Raw genomic sequence first — 20,534 nt, 5'->3', positions numbered from 1 at the left:
CGACAGCAGCCGCCGTTGGCCCGCACGCCGTGAGCTGGCCGCGCCCCGCCGCCGGCTCCTCTCGGAGGGGCGATCCTGGCTGACGCCCTCGGAGCCCCGGCGCAGCGCGGGCAGGTGGCAGGAGTGCGCAGGTGCCGCGGGCTTCGTTCCTCGGCTTGGAGCAGCCCGCTCAACTCTGACTCAGCTCTGACTCGCCAGCCCCTGGCCGGCTCCCTGGGCCCGCGGGGGTTGGGGGAGGCCGAGGTCTGGGGCTCTTCTTTGGCGGTGAGGGCAGGTCCGGAGGGGCCGCCCCACACGCCCCTTGAGGCTGGAAAGGCCCAGAGAAGCGGTCGGGTACTCTCCGCACACGCTCAGTCCGGTGGAATCCCGGCGGGGGGCAGTTGGTGGTGCTGGGAGGCTGTGTGGCTCCTCTCTCTGGGCAGACCCCAGGTGCGGCCGAAGCCCTTCCTGCCCTAGGCAGCGGCTCAAGGGGACGATAGTCTCCCGGGCCGGGCCTTGTCATTAAGGGCAGCGGTGGGTGCCTTTCAGGGCCGTCTGGGACACTATGTCACGATGGACGAGGGTGGCACGCCCCTGCTCCCCGACAGCCTTGTCTACCAGATCTTCCTGAGCCTGGGCCCCGCGGACGTGCTGGCCGCCGGCCTGGTGTGCCGCCAATGGCAGGCTGTGTCCCGGGATGAGTTCCTTTGGAGAGAGCAGTTCTACAGATACTACCAGGTGGCCCGGGACGTGCCCCGACACCCAGGTCAGTGCACGGCCACACCAGGGCAGGCTGGCTGGGTGGGAGGCAGGGACTCACCCTGGGGTCCAGCCAGGAGGACACGGCCTGGGCTCGGAGTGCAGGGCCTGGGGGGAGAGGGGTGGACAGGGCCATGCAGGCTGGAGGTGAAGATGAGGCCTAGGTGGAAAGCAGGAGCGGTCTGCACGTCCCACAGCTGCCACATCCTGGTACGAGGAGTTCCGGCGGCTCTACGACACTGTGCCCTGCGTGGAGGTACAGACTCTGAAGGAGCACACAGACCAGGTCCTGCACCTCAGCTTCTCCCACTCAGGCTGCCAGTTCGCCTCCTGCTCCAAGGACTGCACGGTGAAGGTGAGGGCAGCGACGGAGACCCAGGTGGGACCCCGCCAGGCAGGAGGAGGACCACAGAGGAGAGGCTCCCACCAGGGAGATCCTGCTCCTGAGGAGCCCCCAGCCCGGCATATAGATGCAACTTCAGGGTGAGGGCGCTGATGATGGCTGGAAGAAGTTCTCACCCCAGTGGAGTTTTCTGGGTCCCGGCTTCAGCAGAGACGCTCAGGAGAGGGGCCAGAGCTCCACACGTGGACCCTGGGGTGCCCCATGCAGGGCGAGAGCCCCCTGACCTGACCACATGGGTGACCCTGCCCCTGCACAGATCTGGAACAACGACCTGGTGGTCTCTCTGCTGCACAGTGCCGACATGCGGCCCTACAATTGGAGCTACACCCAGTTCTCCCAGTTCAACATGGATGACTCGCTACTGCTGGTGTCGGGCGTGTTCTTGGGGCCCCACAACTCCTCGGCAGGCGAGATTGCTGTCATCAGCCTGGGTGAGGGCCGCCCTGTCCCCGCCGCCCGCGACCCTGCCAGCACCTGCCCACCCTGACCCCTTCCCTCCCCCAGACACCTTTGCCCTGCTGTCCCGGGTGCGGAACAAGCCTTACGATGTGTTTGGCTGCTGGCTCACCGAGACCAGCCTCATCTCGGGGAACCTGCACCGGATCGGGGACATCACCTCGTGCTCAGTGCTCTGGCTCAACAACGCCTTCCAGGTGGGGGTGGGGGTTGAGGGGAGGCAGGGGGGCTACTTGTGCCCCCGCACTATGCCTACCACCCCGCCCTCCCCAGGATGTGGAGTCGGAGAATGTGAACGTGGTGAAGCGGCTTTTCAAGATCCAGAACCTCAACGCCAGCACCATCCGCACTGTCATGGTGGCCGACTGCAGCCGCTTCGACAGCCCCGACCTGCTCCTGGATGTGGGTGGCCCAGCCGCACCTTCCTGCCAGGTCTTTGACCTTGGCAGCGACGGTGATGATGAGGCCCCGGCCCCGGCACGGGCCAAAGAGGGTCTGCGGCGCTTCCTGGACGACATCCTGGACGGGCGGGTGCAGCCCCCGCTGTCCGAGAACGCGCTGGAGACCAGGGTGGCTGAGCTGCTGGCCCAGGGCCGCACCAGGCCCCCTGAGCCCGTGGCCGGCGGCGGGAGGAAGTACCTCGTCTTCACCACGGGCTGTCTCACCTACTCGCCACACCAGATCGGTAATAGGAGTGGGTGGGCGCACAGGTGGGGCCAGGCCTGGGGGACGAGCCCGTTGCTGCCTCAGACGTGAGCCTAGCCAGTCTCCCAGGCTCAGGAGTTCTCGGGCTGCAGACCCGTGCATGGAGCACACGTTCCCGTGGGGAGAGGGGGTGTTTATTGTAAACGAACCGGTCGGGGGGGCGCCGGACTCGGAGGCACAGGCAGCCGGGGGCGCAGCGACTGGTGCCCTCGTCCGGGTCTGGGGTCACGGGTCAGGCAGCCCCGCGGCGCCCTCATCGCCCTCGCCCTCTCAGGCATCAAGCAGATCCTGCCACACCAGATGACGACAGCGGGGCCGGTGCTGGGGGAGGAGCGGGGCGCAGACGAGTTCTTCGACTCGCTGGACCACGTCATCGACGTGCACGGACATGTCATTGGGATGGGCCTGTCGCCCGACCACAGGTGGGCCCCGGGCGGAGGGCGGAGCGCGGGGGGCGGGGGACCGGCGGCCGTTCCAGCAGTGTCCCCCGGCCAGGTACCTGTACGTGAACAGCCGCTCCTGGCCCAGTGGCGCGGTGGTGGCCGACCCCATGCAGCCGCCCCCCATTGCTGAGGAGATTGACCTGCACGTGTTCGACCTCAAGACCATGCGGGAGGTGAAGCGGGCCCTGCGCGCCCACCGGGCCTACACGCCCAACGACGAGTGTTTCTTCATCTTCCTGGATGTCAGCCGGGACTTCGTGGCCAGGTAGGCGGGGCGGGGGGCGTGGGCGGGTGGGCAGGCAGGGTGTGGGTGAGCAGGAGCGGAGAAAGGGAGTCTCGCCTGGCTGCCGTCCGCAGTGGGGCCGAGGACCGGCACGGCTACATCTGGGACCGCCACTACAACATCTGTCTGGCCAAGCTGCGCCACGAGGACGTGGTCAACTCGGTGGCCTTCAGCCCCCGGGAGCAGGAGCTCCTGCTGACGGCCAGCGACGATGCCACCATCAAGGCCTGGCGCTCACCCCACACTGTGCGCGCCCTCCAGGCCCCACGCCCGCGCCCGCGCTCCTTTTTCTCCTGGTTTGCCAGCCAGAGGCGCTGACGGGCGCTTTTGGCGGCAAGAGGGAGCCACCCTGGTGGGGCAGCAGCAGCCCTGGGTGTCCTCGAGCTGCTCAGACCCCACGGGGGACGTCACAGGCCCTTTTCCTCAGCCGAGCCACTGCCCAGGCACATTGGGGCAGAGCTCAGAGCAGTGACGCTGCCTGAGGGAGGTCCAGCAGGCTTGGCAGGGGCTGTGGGAACAGGACACCCCACCTCACCGCTGTGACACTCAGCACCTGGGGGCTGCTTGCCCCACCCACACATCTGCCTCCTGCTGGCCCCGAGGTGCACAGAATGGGGCCACTTCTCCAAGGGGACTGGAGGACACACTAAGCTGAGGCCCGTGGTCTGGCTCGCACACGTAGCACCCTCTGGCTGACAAGCCCCCTGCTGGTCCGCAGGGCCGGCCTGCCGGGCAGCAGCACTTTACCGGATCCGACTGTCCTGGGCCCAGGCCCCTCCTCTGACCACCTGGCCTGACCGGCAGCTGGGGGAAGAGCAAGTCAGTCTGCCACAGGCCCAGGCTTACCCAGCACACTGGAGCGTACCGCATGTCCACTTGCACACTTGTCACCTGTCCTCTGAATAAACAGCTGGCAACCGCAACCCACCCAGTCTCTGTGCTGTGTCTGTAGGGTTGGGGAGAGGCCCGTCTTCACGGTCCCCACTTGATACAGGTGAGGGAGACCCAGGGCTACAGTGGAGGTGCTGGGCCCGGCAGGCTGGTGACAGTCTGTCCCCGACCGCTGCACTGCAGCGCCTCCCTGGCCTTCTGTGAGCAGATCAGGCACGGGGCAGCGGGAGGGAGCCCACAAGCGCACAGAAGTATTCAGGTACATCAGCCTCGCTGTCCCAAGCACTTACTGTCCAAGAGAGGAGACAATTAGAAACTGCACAAAATGACACAGTAAAATTAGAACATCAAAACAAAAAAGATGGATTGGATAGAACTTAGGAAGGAGATGAATCTGAACATAACAAACGCAGCCAGAGAACCCGAAGGACAGACCCCAAGGCCCAGAATATTCCAGTGTCCACCCACCTGCAGGGCTCCCAGGAGAGGCAGGGACAGCAGCAGAGACCTGTGTATAGAGAAAGAAGAGTTGATTACCGAAAGATGGAAATCCTTGGAAGACATGTACAGCTGAAGCCTGGACAGGAAGAGAATTGGCACACACACAGATGCAGCATCATGGGACCAGGGACTGTCAAGAGATCTGAGATTCAGCAAGGCTCTGGCGCTGGGTGAGAGCCTGTTCCTCCACTGGGCAGAGGGCGGGGCAGCTAATTAAGAACTCGGAAAAGTGTGTACAAGGACTGGAGAACAACAGGATTTGAAGTGCCCCAGGATCGGCAGTGCTCACCCTCTTCTCCCTCTGGTATCCCGGCCTGAACAGGGTAAGGGGTAACCTGGAGGTGAATGCTGGGGCCCAGAGAGAGTTCCAGAGAAGCCTGGCTCAAGGACTAGGAAAGGGAACTCTTAACAGTGGGAAATGCCTGTTTTTTTCTCCTTGTTGCTTTGCACCCAGCCAGTCCCCAGATAACCCCCTGGTAACAGTGGAGCGGTGGCCATGGGAACTCACGTGAACCAGAACTCTGAAGGAAGAGAAGCTTCCTCACTGTTTGGTGGGGCTGTGGTTCCATAGGAGGACCAACCTCATTACTTTTCTCTCTGTGACCTCTTGTTGGGTGGGCCCAGAAGTGGGCCAACTGAGGAAGGGCATGACAGAGCGGGGTAAACAGATGCCCCAGTTTCCTGCTGAAGAACCAAAAAGGGTGCCAGAAACTAGCAGGGAGATAACTGAGCAAGAAGAGAATGAGAAACAACCCACAGAGTTAGACAGGAACTTCAACGCTCACCCTCACACTGCGGATGCACAGATCTGGTCCTAATTACCATACCAGTGACTTGAGAACTAACAGACCAGCACCTGAGTCCTGGATTGGTGACAGGAGGGTGTACATGTGGGACTGACCCGAAGAGCAGTGTGAAGGCTTTCAACACTGAACTGACATTGGAATGCAGGTCCACGGAGGCAGATTGGCTTGTGAACTGAACTAACAAGATCAAGTGTCTGGTAAAACTAAAATACCAACATTGTCCATAGGATTTAAAGAAGACCCAGAGCCTCATAAAGTAATATTCAAAACATCTAGGATATAATCCAAAATTACTAAGCACACAACCATGAAAATTTCAACTCACAAGGTAAAAGACAATTAACAGATACCAAGGATGAAAAGGCACAGATGTTGAATTGTCTGACAAAGACTTTAAGCAGCTGTTACAAAAATGCTTGAACAAGCAATCACAAACGTCTTGCAAGAGGTATAAGAATATGAAAATCTCAGCAAAAAACAAAAAAAGATATAAAAAGAACCAAATGGAAATGCTGGAACTGAAAAGCACAATAACTAAAATTTGAAGTCACTGGATGGACTCAGTAGCAGAATGGAGATGAGAGGACAAGAGTCGGTAAACCAAAAAACCCAAAAAAAGCCACAACTATATGGTGCACATAAGAAACTCATTTGAAATATAAACAGGTTAAAAGTAAAAGGATGGAAAAAGATATACCAAGAAAACACTAATCAAAAGAAAACTAGAGAGACAACTGGATTTCCACACACAAAGAATTAAGTTGCACCCCTACCTCACACCATATACAAAATTAACTCAAAATGGATCAACAACTACATATATAGGCTAAAGCCATAAAACTCAGAAGAAAACAGGGTTAATCTTCAAGACCTTGTTTTTGGCAATGGATTCTTAGATATGACACAAACAACAAGAAAAAACAGATAAATCGGATTTCATCAAAATTAAAAACTTATGTGAATCAAAGGAAAACACAACCTACAGAATGGCAGAAAATATTCAGAAAACGGATCTCTAACAAAGGTTTAATTAACATCCAGAATATATACAGGCTGCTAACCAAAAGATCAGCAGTTTGAACCCACCAGCCACTCCTTGGAAACCCTGTGGGGCAGTTCTACTCTGTCCTATAGGGTGACTAGGAGTTGGAATCAACTTGATGGCACACAATGACAACAATGGCAAAAAGACAAATGACCCAATTTAAAAATGGGCAAAGGACTTGAACAAGCATTCCTCTAAAAAAGATACATAAATTGCCAATAAATACATGAAAAGATGCTCAATATCATTAATCATTAGACAAATGCAAATCAAAACCACGATGCGATACCACTTCAGATCCACCAGGGTGGCGGCTATTATCAGAAAAACTAAAACAAGTGTTGGCGAGGATATGGAGAAATAGGAACCCTCATGCATTGCTGGTGGGACTGTAAAATGGTGCAGCTGTTGTGGAAAACAGTTTGGCAGTTCCCTGAAAAGGTAAACACAGAATTATCAATTGACCCAGAAGTTCCACTCCTAGGTACAGATGCAAAAGAATTGAAAGCAGGGACTCAAACACATACTTGTACACCTATGTTCACTACGGCATTATTCACAATAGCAAAATGGTGGAAACAACTGAAACGTCCATCAACAGATGAATGGATAAACAAAATGTGGTATATACATATGATGGAATATTATTCAGCGATAAAGAGAAATGAAATTCTGATATACGCTATAACATGGATGAATATTGAAAACATTATGCTGAGTGAAGTAAGTCAAGAGACACAGAGACGAACATTATTTGATTCCACTTCTGTGAACCACCTAGAATAGGCAAATGCACAGACAGAAGTAGATTTGTGGCTACCAGGGCTGGGGCATGGGAAGTTATTGTTTAATGAGCTTCTGTTTGGGGTGATGGAAAGAAATTGTGGTGATGGTTGCAAAAAAAAAAGGGGCGGGGGGAGTGGCTATATTAGTATCAGATAAAGCGAAGTACAATGAATATTACCAGAGATGAGGGACATTATATAATGATAAAAAGGTAAATTCACCAAGAATGCATAACACTCTCAAATGTATATGTACCTTACAACAGAGCCTCAGAATAAACAAAAAGTGACAGAACTCAGAGGAGAAATAGACAAATCCACAACTATAGCTGGAGAACTAAACACTGCTTTTTTAGTAATAGATAAAACTAGTAGACAGACAGACATATAAGGAAATGCTCACGATCATTAGCCATCAGAGAAATGCAGATCAAAACTACAATGAGATACCATCGCACTCCAACAAGGCTAGCATTAATCCAAAAAACACAAAATAATAAATGTTGGAGAGGTTGTGGAGAGACTGGAACACTTACACACTGCTGGTGGGAATGTAAAATGGTACAACCACTTTAGAAATCGATTTGGTACTAGAAATAGAAGTACCATACGATCCAGCAATCCCACACCTTGGAATATATCCTAGAGACATAAGAGCCGTCACACGAATAGATATATGCACACCCACGTTCATTGCAGCACTGTTTACAATAGCAAAAAGATGGAAACAACCTAGGTGCCCATCAATGGACGAATGGTAAATAAATTTTGGTTTATCCACACAATGGAATAGTACAGAACGATAAAGAACAATGATGAATCTGTGAAACAGCTTATAACATGGAGGAACCTGGAAGGCATTATGCTAACTGAAATTAGTCAGTCACAAAAGGACAAATATTGTATAAGACCACTATTATAAGAACTCAAGAAAAGGTTAAACACAGAAGAAAACATTCTTTGATGGTTACAAGGGTGGGTAGGGAGGGAGAGAGGTATTGACTAACTAGACAGTAGACAAGAATTATCTTAGGTGAAGGGAAGGACAACACACACTACAGGGGAAGTCAGCACAACTGGACTAAACCAAAAGCTAAAGAAGTTTCCTGAATATAACCAAACACTTTGAGGGACAGAGTAGCAGGGGCAGGGGTCTGGGGACCATGGTTTCAGGGGACATCTAGGTCAACTGGCATAATAAAGTTTAAGAAAATGTTCTGCATCCCACTTTGGTGAGTGGTGCCTGTAAAAGCTAGCAAGCGGCCATCTAAGATGCATCAATTGGTCCCAACCCACCTGGAGTAAAGGAGAATGAAGAACACCAAAGACACAAGGAAAGTATTAGCCCAAGAGACAGAAAGGGCCACATAAACCAGAGTCTTCATCAGCCTGAGACCAGAAGAACTAGATGGTGCCCGGCTACAACTAATGACCTCCCTGACAGGGAATACAACAGAGTCCCCGATGGAGCAGGAGAAAGGTCGGATGCAGAACTCAAATTCTAGTAAAAAAGACCAGACTTAATGGTCTGAGACTTGAGGGACCCCAGAAAGCATGGCCCCCAGACTCTCTGTCAACTTAGAACTAAAACCATTCCCGAGGCCAACTCTTCAGATAAAGATTAGACTGGACTATGGGACATAAAATGATACCTGTAAAGAGTGTGCCTCTTAGCTCAAGTAGATACATGAGACTAAATGGGCAGCTCCTGTCCGAAGGTGAGATGAGAAGGCAGAGAGGGTCAGGAGCCGGTTGAATGGACACGGGAAATCCGGTGTGGAATGAAGGAGTGTGCTGTCACAGTATAGGGAGAGCAACTAGGGTCCCATAGCAATGCGTATATAAATTTTTTGTATGAGAAACTGACTTGAATTGTAAACTTTCACTTAAAGCACAATAAAAAAAGTAAAAAAAAAAAAAAACTAGTGGACAAAAATATCAGCAAGGATATAGAACTGAACAGCACCATCAACCAACTCTGATATGTCTACAAAATTCCACTCAACAAGAGCAGAATATACATTCTCTTCAAGTGCACATGGAACAATCACCAAGATACACTACAGCCTGGATCATAAAATGAACTTCAACAAATTTAAAGGAATTAAAATGTTTATAAACCATAATAGAATTAAACTAGAAATCAGTAACAAAGACAGCAGGAAAATCTCCAAACACTTGGGAACTAAACAACACGCTTGTAAATAACCCGGACGTCAAAAAGGAAGTCGCAAGGGAAATTAGAAAACATTTCAAACTTAACAAAAATGAAAATGAAGCATTACACTTCCGGGATAAAACTAAAGCTTTAAGTGCTTATATTAGTAAAGAAAGATCTCAAACTCATAATCTAGCCTCCATCTTAAGAAACTGTGTTGTTGTTACATGCTGTCGAGTCGGTTCGGACTCATAGCGACCCATGTACAACAGAACGAAACACTGCCCGGTCCTGTGCCATCCTCATAATTGTTATGCCTGAGCCCATTGTTGCAGCCACTGTGTCAATCCATCTCACTGAAGGTCTTCCTCTTTTTCCCTGACCCTCTACTTTACCAAGCATGATGTTCATCTCCAGGGACTGGTCCCCTCTGATAACATGTCCAAAGTACTTAAGATGAAGTCTCACCATCCTCCCTCCTAAGGAGAATTCTGGAGAGGCTTGGGACATGGCGCAGCCGCTCTGAGAAGGGAAGCTGCATCTCAGCCTTGTCTGCCCTGCCCCAGGTGTGACGGCTCAGGTGTCTACTCTGCCGCAGCATCATCCTGCAGGACTCTGCGTACAGCTGGACACCCACTGGTGCACACAGGTCCGCATGCCAGGACTTTAGACAGGCTGAGGGGAAGGGCTGTCTGCAGAGGGCTCTGCTAAGTGTCCGTAAAGTTAAATGCAGCACTCCTGCTCTGGATGCAGAAATGCAAAGGGACAAACTGGAAGCCCAGAGAGGAGACTATCAAGTTCCAATGACAGCTCTTAAGCAGGGGGAGGGGAGGCGGGCCAGGAACAGGGGGCTGCCACCTTGCCTGCAGCTTTTGGTTCTTTTAATTGAGACATATGTTGTTGCTGGTTGCTGTTGAGTCAACTCCGGCTCACGGCGACCCCATGTGTGCAGAGCAGAACAGCTCCATAAGGTTTTCAACTCCGTGACCTTCTGAGGCGCCTCTGGGTGGGTTTGAGCTGCTAGCCTCTCTTAAGTAACACAACACGTGCACATTTGTCCTTGCTGGGCATACACAGATGCTTGCTGGGCTATTCTCTGTGCTTTTCCACATGGTGTTCTAACTTCTCAACACACAGACCTGAGTGCTAACATCAAAGGGGAGACTCGAAAGACCCCTGCCCGCCAGCCCTGGGCCGGCCCACCCACCCAGCCCTCTGGAATGCACTTCGCCCTTGTTACTGCGGTGACGGTGACGGTTCTGAGCCGCCTGCTGCAGAAGCCAATCCTGAGACAGGTGAGGTGAGCAGCAAGAGAGTTTTGCTGTGTATCGTTATACAGGAGACAGAGGGAAATGAGCTCCTCCAAAAGACCTGTCTCCCCACCTGGAGACTGGCTGAAGGTTTTATACGGACAGGATTATAGTTTCTCTTCCGGTGGTCACATTCTGCACACCCCAGATGATCTCACTTCTTACTGGCGATCCTTGAAGGTCAGCTGGCACCGTTATTGTCACGTCGCAGATGAGTTAATCCTAGTCCTTGAGGGTTATCAATTTGTTCTGCCACCCTCCAAGAAGAAACTTTAGTTAATCTTACTGGAATAGGAGGAGGGAGAAAGAATAACAAAACAGAAAATATCATGGGAAAGCAAGAGGGAGGACAGGAGGAAAATAAATCAAAATCACAGGAGCATGCAAAAGTGAACCGTGCACGCTAGGCATTAACAATACCACAGTACCCAGGAAGCTAGGCCTGTGCTGCTGGCAGTAAACAATAAATCTGAAATTTCCACGCAGCCCCTTTCAGTCTCCCCTTTTATTGGAAGTTTCTCAATCTTGGGAAACAGAGCCCTGTTCTCCTCTGGCTACTTCCTGCTGACCAGGGGCGTCGACCGGGGTTGAGGATTTTCAATGCGTGTTAGAAAGAGTATAGGGGGGTGAGTGAGAATGGAAATCAATTGCATCTTGATGAACTAGGTGGCGTGATGAAGGGTCATCCCGACTTATCGCAGCAACATCTCTGAGAGTACCAGTAGCCCCTTAGTGAGCACCCTGTCCCCCTTCTGGCTTTTTCACGATCCCCTTGACTGGTCCCACTGGAGTCAGGGTGGAAATCACGCACAGAAGGGCCGAGGTGTCTCCAGCTTAGAGAGTCAGTGTCCCTTTTGCCTGCAGGATCACGGACACCTCTCCTGTCCAGGTTTCCTGAGAGGGCGGGAGAATTAAAAGGAACAAAATTAAGATCATTATTCAGTAAGCTTTTTAAACTTGTATCTTAAGCCTTGCCATGGAGTGCAGGAGTATGACGGTTGTTCAGCTCCTAACTTCTCCTCTTCTGGCGGAGCCGCCTTCACTCTAGAATGATGCATGCAGGCAGTGGCTCCTCCCAGCTTCAAGGACGAGTGGGTGGTTAGGCGGACATCCAACGGTCCCTCCTACTTCGGGGCCAGTTGATCTTCCAGGTCCTGGTTCTTCCAAGTCTTCAACAGGGCCCGGTCTCCAGGCTGGAAGCTGTGGAGGGGAGTGTCAGAAGGAAAAGACAAACGAGAAGAAGCATACTGATTAACAGTGTTCCTGACAGCTCCCAGAGAACGGACCCAGTCTGGTTTCTCCACCTCGGTCATTACCAAGGTGGGGAAAGTCGACTTTTTCAGGAATGGTCTCCCATATATTAATTTATAAAGGCTTAATTTAAGCCTGCTTCGAGGGGCTACCCAGATTCTGAGCAGGGCAATGGGCAAAACTTGTATCCAGGTGGAACGTGTTTCTTGGCAGAGCTTGGCTAGGGTTTCCTTCAGAGTGTGATGAATTAATCTTCCTGGTTGACTGTGGCCTCCAGGCTGAATGTAATTTCCAATTAATGTCCAGCGCCTTACTAACCTCTTGTGTGACCATTGTCACGAAGGCTCCCCCATTTTCACTCTGGATGGATATTGGCAACCCAAAACAAGGGATAATTTCTTTGAGTAGCAGTTTGGTTACCTCTCGAGCTTATTCAGTCTGACAAGGGAAGGCTTCCAGCCACCCAGAGTATGTATCCACAAAAACTAACAAGTACCTGAAGTTCCCAGGTGCTCGAGGCATCACTGTGAAATCCACCTGCCAATCTCCCATGTTAGTCCCTCGGTGTGGGACTCCCAGTTCCCACCAGATGAGGGGTGGTCTTTGGGTTGTGTCTGGCACAGAGATGACATCTCCTTGTCACATCCCAGATGGCCTTGAAAAGGTTTGGCCCAGTAACTGTTTGCTGAATCCACTCAAGACTAGCGTCTCTTCCATAGTGTGTTCCTTCATAGGGTGGAGACTATATCGTAAACTTGTGTTTCTGGCGATAGTACCTTGCTGTCTGGGTTTACTAGCCACTTACAATGGGAGGCTGGATTATATCCCCTTCAGTTGCCCTTTCTAAGTTCTGGAAGTGTAGGAGGGGGTAGGAAGGTCAGCTGGGTCTAGATGGGGAATCAGGGCCACCTCCATTTCTCCGCATCCTCCCTCATGGCTGCCTTTCTAGCTTCCGAGTCTGCCCTGTGGTTTCCCCTCGCCTCAGGAGAGTGTCCCTTTTGGTGTCCAGGACAATACACTACCGCCACCCGGAGGGGGCCAAGCACCGCTTCTGAAAGTTCCAAGATTTCCTTTACGTGTTTTCCCTCCTTGTTGGCAGCCGTTAGAAGGCCCCTTTCCCTCCACACGGCTCCGTGTGAATGGAGAACTAAATGAGCACAACTGCTGTCGGTAGACACTGTTATGCATTTCCCCTTTCCCAGTCGAAGAGCTCGCTCCAGAGCAATGAGTTCAGCCTTCTGGGCCAAGGTTCCGGCAGGAAGCGGAGCTGCCTCTAAAGCTTTAGTTAGCATCACTATGGCATACCTTGCTCTGCGGTGTCCTTCATGCATGAAACTGCTGCCATCAGTATACATTTGTACTTCAGGATCAGAGGGGTGTCCAAGAGATCAGCTTTGCTGGAATAACTTCCTCAGTTATCTCTAAGCAATCGTGCATAGGAGCCCCTTCTGATATGGGCAGCAAGGTGGCTGGGTAGAGGGAGGAGACGGCTTTTAAAACCACATTTGTGTTGTCCAGCAGGATGGCTTGATATTTGCCTATCTGGCCTGCTGTGAGCCAGAAGCCCCCCTTTGTTCTAAAAGGGGCAGAACCACATGTGCGGTATTCACTGTCACCTTCTGCCCTAAGGTGAGTTTTTCAGCCTCCCGCAGCAGGTCACAAGTTGTTGTCACAGCCAGAAGACATGGGGGCCATCCCCAGGCCACATTATCTAATTGTTCGGAAAAGTAGGCCATGGGTCGCCTGGCGGGCCCCAACTTCTGAGGTGATACTCCCACAGCTATTCCTTGTCTCTCATGCACAAAGAGTTCAAAAGGTTTCTGTAAATCTGGTAACCCCAATGCTGGAGCAGTCATTAACTTGTACTTTACTTTTTCAAAAGCCTGCAGACCTTCCTTGGTCCATAATAAAGATTCCTTCTCTTCCTCCTTCAAATCCTCATATAGAGGTTTTGCCATATGCCCAAATCCTGGGATCCAGATCCGACAGAACTCCGCCATCCCAAGAAAACCTCGCTATTCTCACTTGGAGGTAGGAGGTGCCAGCCGCATTATGGCTTCCCTCTGATCCTGGAGGAAGCTCCGTTGCCCTTGTGAGATTTGGAAACCCAGATACTTTACCTGCCATTGGGATATCTGGGCCTTTTTCTTAGAGACTCGATATCCACATTCAGCCAGATGGTTTAGGACCAGTATGGTGTTCTGGTCAGAGTCCTCCTTGGTCTCACTCGTTATCAGAATGTCATCGACATACTGCAAAACAAGACCCTTCTCTAATTTTAATGTCCTCAAGTCTCTCGCTAAAATTTCTCCAAAAATGGTGGGGGACTTCTTGAACCCTTGGACCAAAACCTGCCATGTGAGGTGTCTTTTGGGCCCGGTTTTAGTATTAGTCCATTCAAAAGCAAAAAGTGGCTGGGACTCAGGATGCAGAGGAATACAAAACAAAGCATCTTTCGAGTCCAAGACCGAAAACCAGGCACATTGGCTGGGGATGGTGACCAGAAGGGTGTAGGGATTTGGCACCACTGGATGGATATCTTCCACTATTTATCTTTCTCAAGTTTTGGACGAACTGGTACTCCTTTGTCCCTGGTTTTAATACTGGTAGAATAGGAGTGTTGTACGGGGAGCGGCAGAATTTTAAAAGTCCAATCTTTGTATACTTTCGAACCAAAAGTGCAATTCCCTCCAATGCTTCCTTTCAGAGAAGATACTGTTTTTGATTTACAATGGGTGCTCCAGGTTTCAAGGCTATTTTTACTGGCACTGTGGATTTTGCCCGCCCTGGCCTTCCTGTTGCCCATACTTCTGGGTTCACTTCCCGCAAGATATGGGGAGACACTGCTAGATGTTGCCACCTCCCTTTGTAATAGTGCTGCCTGGAAAGCACAAGCATTTTCTGGGGAGGTCTGCACCAGGATGCGGGATGGCCCAAAGGTGATTTGGGCCCCCAGAGGGCATTCTCATTTCCAATGCCCATGTTTCTTACAATAAGCGCACTGATCTACCCCCAGTGGTGGTCTCGCTCGCCGCCCTGAGTCAGCCTTCTTTCTTATCCCCAGTCTTTCTACTGAGCCTGAAGGGACAAGGGTGGCAGCCAACAGATCGGCCTTCTGTTTCATTTTTTGTTGCTCTCTTCGTTCAGCTGCCTGATCCCTATTGTTGAAATGGCAATTTCGAGCAACTGTCCCATAATTATTCCTCGTCCACCCTCTAATTTCTGTAACTTCCTTTGGCTATTGGGGGCACCCTGGGAAATGAAGGTCATATTTAAGAGCTGCGAGTTATTCTGGTCCTCTGGGTTTGTATCAGTATACTGACGGAAGGCATCAGTCACCTTTTCCAGGAAGGTGGAAGGATCCTCTGTTTCCCCCTGAATAACTTCCCTAATTTTCTGTAGGCTCTTGGATTTTGGTGCCCCATTCTTTAAACCAGCTAACAAACAGTCACGGTAAAGCTGGAGTCTATTCCGTCCATTTTCCTGATTTGGGTCCCACCCTGGGTCCCTAGCTGGGATGGCCTCCTCCCCAGCTGGCTGAGTCAGGGGATCCTGACGGTGGAGTCTATCAGCCTCTTTGCAGGCTTGTTCTAATACCATGTGGCATTCTTCTCAAGTTTATAAGGTGGTCAGTAGGGCTTGTATGTCTGCCCACATACGGCGGTGAGTGGAAAAGATGGACAGAAATAGTTCTGCCATCTTATTTGGATCACTCCAGTAGGGAGGATTATAATTTTTCCAGTTATATAAGTCAGAGGTGGAAAAAGAGGTGTGCACCAACACTGTTCCTCCTCCGGCTGCCAGGACTTCTCTCAACAGGATTGCCCTGCCCGAGCCTCGGGAGCACCCTCACCGAAAACCATACCCTGATGGGTGTGAGAGGGAGAGACCACACCTGAAGTCGAGGCAGTTGCACCCTCCTCAGCCTCCTGTGCTGGAGTCTGGTTCCATTCCTCCTGTCCCCGTTTGTCCCCGTCCTGTCAGCCACACCCACACCACCCCCATATCGGGGCGGGCGGCCAGGCAGGTACTGGGACTAGTCCTTCCAACAAAGGGTTCTATTGACGATTCTGGAAGCACCTTTCCCTTAGATTTTCCTTGGAAGAGTACCTGGTTAGAGGGGTTTAAGGTCTGACAGAGACACACAAAGGCCTGGACATACGGGACCTTGTCCATTTCTTTTCTCTTCTACAGATCAAGTTGCAAAATTGTATTATAAGCCATTGACCTATTTTGGGGCCAAGCCTCCTGATCCCCTAGCCGGTATTGGGGCTAGGCATCATTACACAGAAATACTATTTTCTTTTTTGTCATAGGCTCATAGCTCTACCTTTTCCCGTTTGCCAAAATGCATCCTAGAGGGGAATCCTTGGGAACACTCAGCTGCTTCCCCATGTCTTCACCTTGCCCTCCTCAGTTCATACCTCTCCTCTCCTGTAATGAGCGGCCCAAGAGACGACGGGTGTGCTGGTTTGGGGCTATGATGAGGTTATTCTCCTGATCCGTCTGGTACTCACCCTCCCTGTAGGTCTGGCTTAGGGCCACAAAAATTCCCACTAGGGCTAAGTCCTGAAGGTCGGGGACACAGCCCTGTTTCTGATCCTGGCAGGTGCGGCCCAGATGCCATGACACAAAGTGAAGGAAATAGAGAGGAGAATAAGTTTGGCCCACAAGAGGGTGTCTAAATTTCAGTGGGCGGTGGGTGAGATGACTAGAGAGATCCAGGGCGCTCCCGACAATCTACCCACCACTTGTTAAGATCTTCAGCAGAAGAGACCGTATAGAGATAACAAGATTCGGCCACAGTTAGCTCTAATCACCGGCAGATGGCGCCCAAGAAGATGGTATAAGACTAGGTACACACACACAATGGACAGGACACAGAACCATAGTAAGCAAATAAATCCCAAAAGCTGCTGGAGGTGCTCTCGACCCTTTCAACCTCTCAGACAACCCTGCCCACAGAGGTGATCTTGGTGGTCTCAACCTCCCAGACACACTCACGAGCACTCACACACTCAAGACCACAAGTCTGGAGTCACCAAGAGTCCTTTTCTAAAATCCTACTCGTGGGGATCGGTCATCTGAAGCACCTTCCGCCTCAGAAACTGAGAGCTCAGGTCCCTCTCTGGAAACCTGAGGCCTGCCCTATCCATCCCAGCCCTGAGCACAACAGGAAGAGGAACTGCAGACTCACCTCAGAATCTTTATACCAATCTTGCTTCCCTTCTCACTCACCTCCGTCTGGTGCAGTTGGGGACTGGCGGTGCCGCAGCGGGCCTTGGTGCTGTCGGCAGCTCCCTGGAGGCAAAGGGAGCCTCTTGTAGCCAGCTGTTCAGGGAGACAGCCAGACAATCCTGGGCCAGCCCCAGGGCCACCATGTCTCAAGCGGCTGGAGAGCCCCACGTTGGGTGCCAAAATTTGTTACCGCAATGACGGGTCTGAGCCACCTGCCCCAGAAGCCAATACTGAGACAGGGGTGAAGTGAACAGCAAGAGTGTTTTGTTGTGTATCGTTATACAGGAGACAGAGGAGAATGAGCTCCTCCAAAAGACCTGTCTCCCCAACTGGAGACTGGCTGAAGGTTTTATATGGACAGGATTATAGTTTCTCTTCCGGTGGTCACGTTCTGCACACCCCAGATGATCTAACTTCTCACTGGCGATCCTTGAAGGTCATCTGGCACCGTTAGTCACGACTGTCGCATTGCAGATAAGTTAATCCTAGTCCTCGAGGGTTAACAATTTGTTCTGCTACCCTCCAAGATCATTCTACCTCTCAAAGAGAAATTCAGTTAAACTTTAAAATCATGGGAAAGCAAAAGGGAGGACAGGAGGAAAATAAATCAAAATCGCAGGAACGTGCAAAAGTGAACCATGCAAGCTAGGCATTAACAATACCACAATCCCCAGGAAGCTAGACCTATGCTGCTGGCAATGAACAATAAATGTGAAATTTCCACACAGCCCCTTTCACCCTGAGAACAGATAACCCTTGAGTCTGGGGTAAAAACGGACCCCTGCCAGGACCCTAGGCTCCAGGCCCCCCACCTCGAGGCTGCACAGGCCCTCCCGCCCTCAGCCACTGCCCTGGGCTGGAAGGCTTTCAGACAGGCCTATCACAGGTGCAACCCAGTCATCAGGACCCCAAGGCTCTGCCACTGTCACAGCAACGCCCGGGACCTGGAGAAGTCTGGTTCTAGGCAGTGACATGCTTGTCAGACCCCCATTGGGGAAGAAGCAACTGGCCCCTCCGGGCCTGGGCTGACCTGTGCACAGGGAGGGTGAAGTGAGGGGTGGGGGCACCTCTGGCCCCACTCCCCAAGAATCCCTGTGAGGCCTGAGGAGCAACCCAGACAGGATCCAGTGGCATCAGGAGGGAGGGGACTCTGTTTGAGGTGCAAAGGCTGGCCGGCAGGGCCCCGACACGGGCAGCACTGGGGGTCGCAGCAGCGGGGAGAGAGGCAGAACGCCCACTCCTGTCCCCGCGCGAGGGGGTAACCAAGAGGCCCCGAGGGCCACCACTGCAGGGCCGACAGTCAAGTGGACACCACACGCCTTGCAGGTTTGAAAGATTTAATGACGTTCTTGTCAGCTGACGGTGCGGCTGACCCGTCCCCCAGTGAGTGGGGCTGGACTGTACACCCGCCCCACCTACACCCCTGCAGGTCCAGCAGAGGCAAGGTACCCTGACACCCTGAGGGGTACAGGACCCTGCAATCAGCACCAAGCCTAGGCTCAGGCCTGAGAAACGCACGGCCGGGGGGCCCATGTGGGCGTCTACCTGCCCTGCATGAGCAGCAGGGCCTCAAGGGCCAAGCCCGGTGGCGGGCCACAGCCCCCCTTCTCCTGCTCCCCATGTCCAAGGGACGAGGGTCCCCGACGGCGGCTCCCATTGCACCCGAAGTGCTCTGACACTGCACAGGAAACGCTCTCCCGGTGCCGCAGGGCGCAGCTGCAGTCCACAGCCACACTCCCGCCCTGTGGGCCTCTGCGCCAGCCAGCGGGCCTCTTCCCCTGGGTGCTGAGGGCGCACTTGGGGGGAGATGGAGACGCTCCCCGGCCCTGCCTGACACCCGGGGGCCCTGCCCAGTGTGGAGCCCACGGTGCACCTTCCCACACAGCAGCAGCAGTGCTAGAGACCCGTCAGGTCCACGATGGCTTTGATGAAGATGGCGTCGTCGCGCACGTATGAGTTCTTGGCCTCCATTTTGGAGACAGGGCAGAAGAGGGGGCAGCCACTGGCGATGTTCATGTCGCTGACGGGCCGCTGGAAGGAGGATGAGGTCACGTCAGGCCGGAAGGCGTCAATCACGTGCTCCCGGTTGTTCTGGTCGAGCAGCATGAGCGTCACCTGGGGGAGGAAGCCATCAGCCACGCCCAGTGTCCTGCGCCCCTGCACCTACACCCCTCTAAGAAACCAGAACCCGCATCCATTGCTGGTGGCAACAGGAAACGTGTGGCTGCCGTGGAGCACTGTGTGGCAGTTCCTCAGAAAGTTAAACCGATAAGCATACGACACGGCAACTGCACTCAGTGCACACCCAGAACTGAAGGCCGGGAAGCAAACAGAGCCCTGGGCCCCTCCACAGATGACGGACGGACAAACGTGGCACGGACGTGTGACAGAGTATCACTCAGCCACAAAGAGAAATGAAGTGCTGACACACGTTACAACGGAGGAACCGTGAGAACATTGTGCTGAGCGAAACAAGTCAGACACAGAAAGGCAGACAGCGTACGGCCCCACTTCACGGACAAGCCAGAACAGGAACACACGGAGAGAGAGACCAGAGTTTATAAGCAGTCACCAGGGACAGGAGGAGCCATTGTTTAGAAAGCAGTACCTTTATGATGACAAGAAATGTGGCATCAACTACAACCATGACTGTACAACATGATTAATGTAACTAATATCACTAAACTGTACACCTGAAAAACGCTGAATTGACAAATGTGTTCCATATAAAAAGCTGTTATGTGTTACATGTAAAATCTGTTATGTATAAAACGCTGTTATGTGTCATGTATAAAATATTGTTAAGTTATGCATAAAACACTGTTATGTGTTACGTGTAAAACACCGTTACGTGTAAAATGCTGTTATGTGTTATGTTTAAAATGCTGTTACATGTTGACTATAAAATGCTGTGTAACAAAAAAACACTGTGTTATATGTATCTTCACAACAATTACGCAATCCTGGTTTCGGGCTCTGCACCCCCACCCTGGGGAGGCCCTGGCTGCCTCTCCCTTCACAGCGCATTCCTGAGCAGGCTCTTTAATCGCTGGTCTCAGTGGGCCATGGACCCAGTCACCTGTGCAGTGAAAAGCACTGTGGGCAGGACCCCGCGCACACCACCAGGGCAACTGTGCACCCGGGCTCCTTCGGAGAACCGTGTCCAGCAAACCTGATGTCTGGGAGCTGCACCACTTCCCATGGGCCCCCAGATGCCCCCACCCACGCTGGGGCAGCCTCTGGGGATGGGACAGGGCAGAGGCCCACCTTCTGGTTGAAGGGCCACCGCAACAGGGCGTCGTTGGGGCCTCGCATCACCACGAAGAAGAGAGACAGGTGGGTGCCCCGCCCAGTGCCATCTCCATTCAGATAGATGCGCAGACACATCTTGTAACCGTACCTGCTCGTGTAGAAGGCTGCACAAGGCGGGCCACGCGGTGAGCAGGCAGGGGCAGAGCCCGCGGTGGGGAGCAGGGCACGCGGTGAGGGGCGGCAGGTGGGGGAGAGCGGGGCACGCGGTG

General features: G+C 52.5%; 2 protein-coding genes across 5 annotated transcripts in view; one reads left to right on the top strand and one right to left on the bottom strand.

Moving 5' to 3' along the window:
- FBXW5 (F-box and WD repeat domain containing 5) overlaps window positions 1-3,943 on the top strand; it is a 4,164-nt gene extending 221 nt beyond the window's left edge. The window contains exons 1-9 of one of the 4 annotated variants that reach the window (XM_023725812.1): window positions 132-264; window positions 529-745; window positions 936-1,093; window positions 1,398-1,572; window positions 1,646-1,794; window positions 1,871-2,282; window positions 2,577-2,724; window positions 2,798-3,010; window positions 3,103-3,943. In XM_023725812.1, the coding sequence (XP_023581580.1) occupies window positions 553-745; window positions 936-1,093; window positions 1,398-1,572; window positions 1,646-1,794; window positions 1,871-2,282; window positions 2,577-2,724; window positions 2,798-3,010; window positions 3,103-3,346 (1,692 nt within the window). In that variant the 5' untranslated portion in view covers window positions 132-264; window positions 529-552 and the 3' untranslated portion in view covers window positions 3,347-3,943. Of the gene's footprint in view, window positions 1-131; window positions 265-528; window positions 746-935; window positions 1,094-1,397; window positions 1,573-1,645; window positions 1,795-1,870; window positions 2,283-2,576; window positions 2,725-2,797; window positions 3,011-3,102 lie in introns of those variants that run through there. The other 3 variants (XM_004391060.2, XM_023725813.1, XM_023725814.1) reach the window with 3 other exon arrangements.
- A 14,212-nt stretch (window positions 3,944-18,155) lies between these two features.
- TRAF2 (TNF receptor associated factor 2) overlaps window positions 18,156-20,534 on the bottom strand; it is a 13,026-nt gene continuing 10,647 nt past the window's right edge. Inside the window, exons 9-10 of the mRNA XM_004391059.2 lie at window positions 20,281-20,429; window positions 18,156-19,128 (exon numbers count right to left, since the gene is read on the bottom strand). Of these exons, the coding sequence (XP_004391116.1) occupies window positions 18,910-19,128; window positions 20,281-20,429 (368 nt within the window). The 3' untranslated portion in view covers window positions 18,156-18,909. The remainder of the gene's footprint in view (window positions 19,129-20,280; window positions 20,430-20,534) is intronic.

Source organism: Trichechus manatus, unplaced genomic scaffold (assembly GCF_000243295.1).
Source record: "Trichechus manatus latirostris isolate Lorelei unplaced genomic scaffold, TriManLat1.0 scaffold00420, whole genome shotgun sequence".
Lineage (NCBI taxonomy): Eukaryota > Metazoa > Chordata > Mammalia > Sirenia > Trichechidae > Trichechus > Trichechus manatus.
This window is presented reverse-complemented; position numbering and strand designations above follow the sequence as displayed.